The sequence below is a fragment of the Helianthus annuus genome, chromosome 13, assembly GCF_002127325.2.
Source record: "Helianthus annuus cultivar XRQ/B chromosome 13, HanXRQr2.0-SUNRISE, whole genome shotgun sequence".
Taxonomy (NCBI): domain Eukaryota; kingdom Viridiplantae; phylum Streptophyta; class Magnoliopsida; order Asterales; family Asteraceae; genus Helianthus; species Helianthus annuus.
In genome coordinates this window covers 13,795,758-13,806,403 of record NC_035445.2, presented here as the reverse complement: position 1 = coordinate 13,806,403, position 10,646 = coordinate 13,795,758, and the positions used below count along the sequence as shown (strand labels likewise).

Below are 10,646 nucleotides of genomic sequence, written 5' to 3'. Positions count from 1 at the left end.
CCAACTACCTGCCATTGCTTTGTAATTGCCCTTTTTTGTGTGGAATGATATTGGCGATAAAAAAAAAAGTTGTTTATACGCAAAACGGGCCAAACATTATGTTGTATTTCAAATTAATAAAGTATCTTTTCTACTAACTTTCCAGTAAATACTACCATGCCATGATCAAATGGTGTTTAACTAAACCTCTTGATCAGTTCAATACATCATAAACATTCAACGATCCAACAAACCAAATCTTAATAAAAATGATTATTAAACAAAATGTATCAGCGCAATGCATTCTGACTTCTAATTTATGGTTGAACAAAAGTTGAAAAAATCTTATGAGGATGTAGTTGATTACTTCTTCGTAAATTTACTTTTTCAACAAACGTGTATTATTTATTGGTAGTGAGGCAACTCATCCTTTGTATATTTTAATTCTATTCTTTTACTATAAAAGCACTACCAAGTTACACAGTTTGTTTCATAGAATCCTTAAACCATCAAAGTTCCTAGTAAACAAGTTTTTCGCCTCCAGCTAATGATGTCTCGTATTCTTATTTTCGGTGTCCTGTTGGCAACATGTTCGATTGCTTTTGCTTCGGACCCTAGTCCTCTCCAGGACTTTTGTGTGGCAGATGCAAACAGCCCAGGTAAAAGAATAAAAGATTGTTGCAGCTCATGGTTTAATGATATACTATATTTATAGGTGTCCATAATAAGGTTTCTATATTTGTTTATGCAGTACTCGTGAATGGTGTGGTTTGCAAAGATGCAAAGCTTGTGAAAGCAGATGATTTTCTCTTTAGAGGGCTTCACGTAATGGGAAATACGTCGAATGACGTGGGTTCTAATGTGACTGCTGTGACAGTAGCAGAGTTAGCAGGACTCAACACTCTTGGTATTTCCTTGGCTCGTATTGACTTTGCTCCAGGGGGTATTAACCCTCCACACACGCACCCTCGAGCCACTGAAGTTTTGACCGTCATTGAAGGTAGTCTTCTGGTTGGTTTTGTCACATCTAACCCTGATAACCGCCTATTCACAAAAATGCTTGAGAAGGGTGACGTGTTTGTGTTTCCACAAGGTCTAATTCACTTCCAGAAAAACGTGGGATATGGGCACGCACTTGCTATTGCCGGTTTGAGCAGTCAAAATCCAGGTGTCATTACCATAGCAAATGCTGTGTTTGGATCAAACCCTGACATCGCTGAGGATATTCTTGCAAAGGCCTTTCAAGTTGACATCAAGGTGGTTCGTCAAATTCAATCAAAATTCTGAACTTTTATGTGATTTCTTGAACTCTAATTTTGTAACACTGTTTGCTTTTCTCTCTTGTTAAAAATTATAAGTGAATAAAAAGACTATTGTTCTGGTTGTGATATATAATATATGGTTATTAATAAGGAACTAAATTATAAAAAGGAGTCATAGTCGTGTTTCAACGTCAGTCAGTGAAATGAAAGACCGACATGTGCTACAAATTAGAATTTTATTGGCTAAAGTTAATTAACGAGTATATTAGAGTGCGCATGATATTTCAAACTAAAAATATATACAAGTTAACCGTTTGACTTGACTAAATTTTATTGTCAAGTCAGTTCCTTGTCTTCCTGATATATAAATTAAGAACCGATAAGTTAGCCTTATTAATACAAATATGTCAAACTTGTTGTCATAATTATCACAATAATTTATCAATTATATGTCACTGAAATGAGATTAAAATTGTTTGGAGTATATAAGACCCTTCGGTATGTTCTCGGGAAGCCCGTCTGGAAGCCAACGTGGAGGGGGACTCCGACGAGGAACACCGCCCCTGGTCCCAACTTCCGTGCGCACGGGAGAAAATCCCCGACCTCCCGTCCAATTTTATCTGACCGTTGCATTTCATGACCGTTGTAAATGGTCGTATTTTCAAAAAAAAAAAAATTATTTTTTTTAAATCATATTTATGCTCCATTTACATCTCTAAAAACCACACCCCATTTTTAATATTCTTTTCAACATCAAATCCAAAGTCATTTTCAACATAAAAAGAAAAAAATCATGGATCCGAGCCGACCGAACCCGCCCCTATGCTTTCCCAACACACCCGCTACTCTCTCGACCCAACACCCACTCGTATACAACACCACACCGATGGAGCCATTTTTGTTTGGCGGTTTTAGTTAATCTCAAATCTCTTGGCAAATGCAAAACCAACAACACCACCATGCTATGCAAATGCAAATGCAACCACAAACCACGTAGACTAAGAAGGGGAAAAACGAGCTCTAAGAGATCAAGAAAAGGAAACAGGAAGGCGGAAATCATTCCTTGGACCCCGAACGAGTTGGAAGCGCTTGCACGAGCTTGGCTTAAAGCTTCTACCAATTCGATTTTAGGTATATTCTTTTATTTTATTTTTTAAATAAAATACTAAAATTAATATGTGTTTGATTTCTAAAGAATTATTTTATTTTTAAACTTTAATTTGCAGCCAACAAGCGAAAACGTTAAGGCTTTTATAACTAAGTTTGTAAAGATTTTTTCAAGTTGACGCAACACAACCCATATCGTTAGTCCATTCGATTAGTTCAAAATTTAGAGAGATGAATGAAAAAATTGGTTTGTTTGCAGGTATATTTTAACATGCACGGAACAATCTTAAAAGTGGTGAAGATGATGCAACTATTTTGTCGTTGGCGGTTGAGAGATACACCAAGAAACAGGGGCCGTGGAATTACATGAGACTGTATATTGAGAAAATGGGAGAAGTGGAATGTGGTTCCTAATGAGGTTTCAGAAGCTAAAAGATCTAAAACAAGTGCGTCAAGGGGTTATACTATGGGTGATTCGGATGCACGTTAAGCTATCAATATAAACGATGACCCCGAGTTCGAAGCTGAAGCTCCAACTCCTGAACCAAAGCTGCCAACCGGAAGAGAACGTGCTAAAAAAGGGGGAACCACACCCTATGTTTGGGGAGGATGATGATGTAGAAGGGGAGGGTGATGTGACGATGATGTGGACTTGGGGAAGGAAAACCACAGTCCATAGTCTAACACCACATATTTACTTAGAAACACATGAATACAAATGTATGAACACTTAAAATTTCGTTGATATCTCTAAATTATACCACTAGTATAAATAGGACCATTTTAATAATCATACGGGTAATAAGGATACATTGTTTAAATTATATGACTGTAATTAAAAAAAAAAAAAACCTTTAAACTAGGGTTGAGAAGCTAAATACAACGGATAAAAGACCGTTATAATTAGTATATCTTAAAAGACCGGTTCCCCAATCTGTATAATTGGCAATTAATCTATTATTTAAAAAAATATTTTCTTTACTGAGCGGTTTAAATGCTTTCTAATAATATATATATATAATATATATATATATATATATATATATTATACTACCAGTTTAAAAGTTGTATAATATATATACCTATTAATTAAATTTTACAAATACGTATAGCTCTAACTTTCTAGCTTTTCTAAATAAAATACTATAAAAATTTACCATCAACCCATTAATTATATATCCATCAACTAAATAATAAATGAAAGTAAACAATTATATATATATATATATATATATATATATATATATATATATATATATATATATATATATATATATATATATATATATATATATGTGTGTGTGATAAAATTTTTTTATCTACAATAAGATTGACTAATAACTTTTATATATATATATATATATATATATATATGATTAGGTTAACGTACAATGGCCCTTACCGTACAATATGTACGCGATCATCTCAGCCGTCCGATCCGGTGCGAATTCACTTTTGAACATGCGATTTGTGCTGAAAAACCAACATGCGAAATTGCTAAAAAAACCAACATGTGATTTCATCAACAATACCAATATGCGATTTCAAACATGATCACCAACAACAACTGAGGTTCCTGTTGGCTGCTCCATAGCTGAAGATCACCGCCCACGCTGTCCCTCCGTCCCGCCACACCTCTTCCACCACGCCGCACATCGGCCACTACCTTCTGCAGCCGTCAGAAAACAAGGTTTGACGATGATGTGTTCTCGAGTCTCACGTTTGGGTATTCTGGTATTCTGGTTTCAAGTAGTGTGTTAAATTGTTGATTTGGTGGTTTGTTGGATCAACATGTGAAACATAGGTTTTTTATTAAAAGGTTAGTTTTTTGAAAACCCCTTATGGTTGTGTTATTTTAACGGTTGCAATTGGAATACTCGAACTAGTTAGTTGGTTTTGTTGTACAGGCCTCTGCTTTATGTAATTAATAGGAGATATTAATTATTAGTGGATAATCTTAGATTTCATTGAAATTGAGATATTAATTATTAGTGGATAATCTTAGATTTTATTGAAATTAAAATTGTACACTGACTAGTCCAACGGTGGTATTTGAGCCGCTTTTGTATTCGTTTTAACAATACAATCAATAGATGTTTTATTTGTCAAAACTTTTGTTTGAGAAAAGATCAAGCCTTTATCGTTTTATGATTGTGATTTAATATAGATCGAGCACTAGACCGTCCTAGTTGTTTTTGAAATCTTTTTAATCTAAATCGAGCACTAGATCATGAATCTTTTTATTTTTCTAAGGGTTATTTGGAACCCCCAATTTAATTATAGATAGGTTTTGTTTCTTTTTATGTATGGTGTGTAGTAAAAATTCTAAAACCAAAGAATACAAATATTGAAGACCAAAGACAGAGCAATTTGATCAGAGATGGAAATCTCAAGCTAAGTGGGAGCGTGCAGGATGTGAATTGTTTTGTTCATACCTTTAGGCCCGTTCGGTTATCGGCGAATGGCTCAAACCAAACCAAACCGAACCGAACAAGCATCTGAGTGCTTGGTTAATTGCTTTTATTTATTTTATGCATGGTTGGTATATTTTTTAGGAAATAATTAGACCACCAAATGAATATATTTCACAATCACGGTAAAACAACAAGATAAATAAAGGGTGGTAAGTTAACTCGAAAAGGTATATTTAAATAAAAGGTGCTTATTAAAGAGATAAAATAGTACAGTTTAAAATCTAAACACTATATTTTTAAATTCATAACTAATAAAAGAGTTTATTAATTAAAATCTAGTTTGCGATAAACGACCAACGTAGTTTTAAATATCACATATAAAATCAATAGTGTTGAGCGTTGAAAGGAGTTTCAATTATCACCAAAAATGTAAAATTGGATTTAAAAAATTGCATGATTTGCCACTTGCTATAAATTATCCAAAATAATTTGACTCATGATTAATATAATATTAAAGTAAATCCCATAACTAAAATCGATATTGCTGCACCACCTTAAATTAATGACACACTTACTGATTTATTGAACCCCCTTTGTTAGTGCTTACCCAACATTAGGCCTATGGTTTTGGAAGAGTTGAAACACAAGTTTCATACATCATAAATTGAAGGACCAGTATCACTTTATCAGTTCGAGTGGGCGTAGTTAGGGTTAAACGTACAATGCCTTGACTTCACTCGTCAGGTAACCAACCCTAAACCGAGAGTTGTGTAGTTGACCCAATTGGTAAGCGTTACCTACCTACGTAGTAATACAAAGTGAACAGAGCTAAGCCATTCACAATGTATATATGAAAATATACAAGTTAACCGTTTGACGTGACTAAATTTTATTGGGGAATTTACGAAAATGGCCAAGAATCATGTTGACTTACCAAATTGGCCATCTCATGTGTCGGAGGAGCAGCACATCACGGATTACGAGGCACCTTTTCCGTGTGCAGGGCTCTTTCATTCGTCCTTAAATATTGAAGTGACACGTGTCTCAATGATTAGGAATTATAGTAACGACGCTTTGAAGGCGTCCACTCAACGCATCCACTTTAGCTTGCATCTGGCTTAGTGTGATGCGCCTGGCTCAGACCACTCTCATGCGTCTTTGATACTCTTCGGATGCGTCCGCCAATGCATCACGTGTCAGGTACCGAATGCGTCTTTTCGACTCTTCTTCTGCGTCCAGCGACGCATCACGTGTCAGGTATGGAAGGTGTCTTCCAAGTCTTCTTATCCGTCCAGCGATGCTTCGTGTGTTAGGTATAGAAGGCGTCATGGTGACTCCTCTTATGCGTCCAGCGACGCTTCCCGTGTCAGGTAGTGAAGGCATCATGGTGACGCTTCCAAAGCGTCCACCGACGCATCATATGCCAGCTTCGAAGACCTCTTGAGACGCATAACATGCGTCGGTGACGCATCCTGTTCAGAAAAAGTTATAATGTGACGCGTTAGAACCAATATGGACTCTTGTAAGGAGTCTTATGACACTTTATCGAAAAAGGCAGTATTCCCTTTTATATACTTTATTTATTACACGTTTTTTTGGGTTGTATGGGCCATTACTCATAAAATTTTGCAAAATTTGATCTCCAACTTTTACCGTTAATATCTTCATATTTTTTTTCCTTTCATATGGCAGTTAGATTTGTGGTTTACTCTGGTGGCAAGTGGGAAGTCGTTGACGGGAAGCTTGTGTACATTCTCCAAGCAGATTCACTTAGGCGTGGTTTTGAAAGTTGTACTACAATTTCTTATAACGCATTTTTTAAAAATGTTAATGAGTCAACAGGTCTTCAAAACATCACACCACACGATTATCTTACAAAATGTCAACTTTTACCGGTCCCATTGATATAACTGGCGATTCCAATTTTACTTTTTTTTTCAATTTTGCGGAAAGAAATCCTTACGAGTTGTTTAAATTATATGTGGTGCAAGAAGTTGGTGTTGGTTCATCTTCTTGTGGTCCTTCCAATGATTTTAAATGTCCCGATCTTAATGAACTTGTTTTTTTTCTCATGATGAATTTAACGCAACAGATAAATCGGGATTAACTGATATTGATATTTGTCCTGGTGAAAATAAATGCCCGTTTTACATAGGTTATACTTTCCATAACAAGCAAGAAATGAAAATTGAATTAGGAAAAATGTGTATGTCCGAAAGTTTTTCGTATAAAGTAGACAGATCATCAAAAACTCGTTACGAAGCATCTTGTATTTCTAAGAATTGCCAGTGGAATTTCAGGGCAGGTAGTCGGGAATCTTGTGATGTTTTTTTACGTTAAACATTTTAACAATAAACATACATGTTCTAAGACGAAGACACATCCACACATGCGTCAAGCAAACCCAATGGTGGTGGGTTGCTTATTAAAAGAACAATTCAAAGATTGTGGCCGCATATACCGTTCCACCGAAATTGTAAAGGATTTTAGAATTATAGAAAAAGTAAATTTATCATACATGCAAGCATGGCGAGGGAAATGTAATGCATTAGAACTTTTGCAGGGAAGTTCAGCAAGTCCTTGTCACACCCTGTCTTTTGCGGAAGCGTGGTTATTGGTGTGACTTTCTTAATACAATAGCATTCAATCATAACAATGCTATATGATAAAAACGGTAGATGTTCATCCATTAATTAAGTTTGAAAACGACACAACATAAATTGTTTGAAACGTTGACACCAAATTTAAGTTACAAACCACAACATGTTTAAATGAGTTCACGAAGACTCAACAAAAGACCATAACCAAGACCGAGTTTAGTACTAAACCCTTCGACCACGGATGACATCTCTTATTCATGACGCAGCTTGACAAACATGCACACACCTGCCAGATCCACTTAGTTCCCTGAAATACATGTAATTTGAAATCATCAACAAAAGTTGAGCGAGTTCATGTGTATGTGTATGAATAAACCTTTAAAGTATGTTTGTATGTATGTATGTATGTATGTCCCTGGTATGTAGCAATAAGGAAAAAAACAGATCACCAATGGTTTGCAAGGCCAATGGGATGTGTGAAATGGTGCAGGAAAACTCAAACCTAGCGGAATTTTGCCACGGCATTGGTATGTGGACATAGTCACCACATGGGCCACCCTGGTCCTCATGGGTGTGGGCTCACTACACCCAAATAGATCTATCACTCATGTCCCTCGGTCCTACGACGAGGATTAATGGCCTTAAGTGTTATACCCACCTTTCCCATGATCAAGCAGTAAGTAACTCTCCTTAGCTAATCATACCATGTATAAAAAGTTCGTAAACAATTGTAACATGTATTTCACCCCGAAGTTATAAAACTGAAAACAGTTAAAAGAAAAGGGGGACATGAACTGACAGTATTGCGTCTTCAGAATCGTAACCCAAATCTCCTCAGCGAACACGACTCCCTACAATGTACTAATGTCTATCAGACGAACAGGTCGTGCCTTGGCTTAGAGTTTAATGGTTTTGAGTTACGTTTCTTTTTCGTCTTTTTAATATTATTCCAAGTTATAATTACTTGTTAAAATAATAATTAATTTTAACTTTAAATTATATTTAATTTTGGAATAATTGTTTAAGCAATATTTTGTGACAATACTTCTCAAGTATTTATTTTCGTATTTACTTCCTAAGGATGGGGGTATCTCATACATGTATTTTCGTATTCTCGTATTTGTAATCCCAAAATAATATATTTTTAAGTCCCACTTTAGAAAATATATTTAAACTTATTTTGTCCAAAAATAATGTATTTCAAGAAAATATATATTTTTCTCAAAAATCATAAATCTTCTAAATATACTAAGAAAATATATTTTTACTTTCAAAAATAATATATTTTTCTCCTTGTCAAAATATGGTATACTTTGTAATAATAATAAAAAATCATATTTTCACTTCTTTTGTATCCAAAATAATAGTTACCAAAAATATATTTGTAACGGTATTTTTCGGAATATTTTGTAAGTTACGTTTTCGCGTTTGGTTTCACAATATTAAGCGTGTAACTTATATATGTATTCCTTGTGAATTTTGGTATTATTTTGGGTTGTAAATTCTTGGTATTTTGTTAAGTTATGTTACTTTAAATCCTAAAATAATATAACTAATACACAAAGTATACAAATAATCACACACAATGTGTAAATATGTCACACCCCGACCACGTAAAACAACAAAACGTGGCGGAAACGTCGGGGAGTGTTGTAACAGAATCATTGTTTCACAACCATGGAATAAATAGTTTCGCTTTATTGAATTATTGAACTAAATGTTTTGATACAAATTAGATAAATACAACTATTATCTTCCAAGTTTTAAAGTCGCTAAGGCCTTGTCCATTCCTATGTGAGAATACACCAATATCATCAATCAAGCATCATCAACTATTGTACCTGAAACACATGTGAAAATAGGTACGTCAGCATAAAAATGCCGGCGAGTACATAGGTTTTGTATGAGTTTCAGATTCATGGCTCGTTTTACATATTGCAATACTTATTTAAAAACCTTGTTTTGAAAAGTATAGTATTGCGACACAAATAACCAACTCAAATCAAATTGGTTATATTTCATAAAAAAAATCTCGTAGCCATGATTCTTAACCCCAAAACATTTGTTTAATTAAATCCAGATTTGTAAATCGTTTATGGAATAAAACTCGAATAGTATAATATATTGTTGGAAAACCTTGTATTACAACTTTGTTTTGTTTACCATTGCCCAAGTGATCTAGATAACGCAACGATATATAATGTATTAAAAGCACTTATATATAGGAAGTACCAGCGGCGTATCCACCATGCTTTTAACACATTATACCCGCCCCGTTACCTAATCACTTCCCTAACCCAACGGTTCAAACAGATTCAAACAGTTCGTGTCAATCAACGGTTACAAACGGTTCACATAGTCAAATAGTCACTAACGGTTCACATAGTCAAATGGTTACAAACGGTTCACATAATCCAACGGATCATCTAGTCAACGGTTATAAACGGTTCACATAATCAATGGTTACTAACGGTTCACATAGTCAAATGGTTACCAACGGTTCATATGATCAAATGGTTACAACGGTTCAAATGATCATATGGTTACAACGGTTCAAAATGTAAAACAATGTGTCCATATGCTGGATGAGCATATGCGACAAAATGTAGTATATGGAAATCAATGTGCTAGCATGTTACGTGAACATACATAGCAAAACACAATGAAATCGTGTACTAATAATGTACTATTGAACATAGTAAGTATATGATATAAAAACATGGGAAACATGAAAGTATCAAGTAGGTACATGTGTTCCACCCCAAAACAGTTTGAAAACAGTAAAAGAGGGGACTATGTACTCACCTGAGGGTGCTTAGAAGTCTTGAACAACAACCAAGCAAAGCTAGAGTGATTAGGGAATCAAACGGCACCCTATATAGGTAACTATGTAAATAACCGGACCTAAATCGGGAGATAGGATAGAATGAGGTTCTATAAATCAAATGAGTAATTGAACTCATATGGTATGATTTAATAGACCCTACATTCTGATTGAAAGGCCTACCTAAGTGCTTTTGACCCGTTTCGACACGTTATGGTAACATAAGCTACTATAAGGCGTCGTTAGCGTAAAACTATGTTCGGATGGTTAACTATGTGCTATGCCAAGTCTTACATGCCCAATTATCCCTAAACATGTTACTAAATCAGATTATATGTCAAAAATTATGTTCACATAGTCAAAATACGGATTTATGCTTCAAAAGGGCATTTTGGTCATTTCCTATGGGCATACAAGCTAACAAGCATATGACTAACCGATCCTAGGTGATCATAAGGTA

General features: G+C 34.9%; 1 protein-coding gene across 1 annotated transcript; it reads left to right on the top strand.

Annotated features, from left to right (window-relative positions):
* The first annotated feature begins 473 nt into the window (after nucleotides 1-473).
* LOC110902482 (putative germin-like protein 2-1) lies at nucleotides 474-1,361 on the top strand. Its single transcript, XM_022149099.2, has 2 exons — nucleotides 474-638; nucleotides 731-1,361. Exons 1-2 carry the CDS (start codon nucleotides 527-529, stop codon nucleotides 1,264-1,266), a joined length of 648 nt encoding a protein of 215 aa, XP_022004791.1. The 5' UTR covers nucleotides 474-526; the 3' UTR covers nucleotides 1,267-1,361.
* Nucleotides 1,362-10,646: the final 9,285 nt, after the last annotated feature.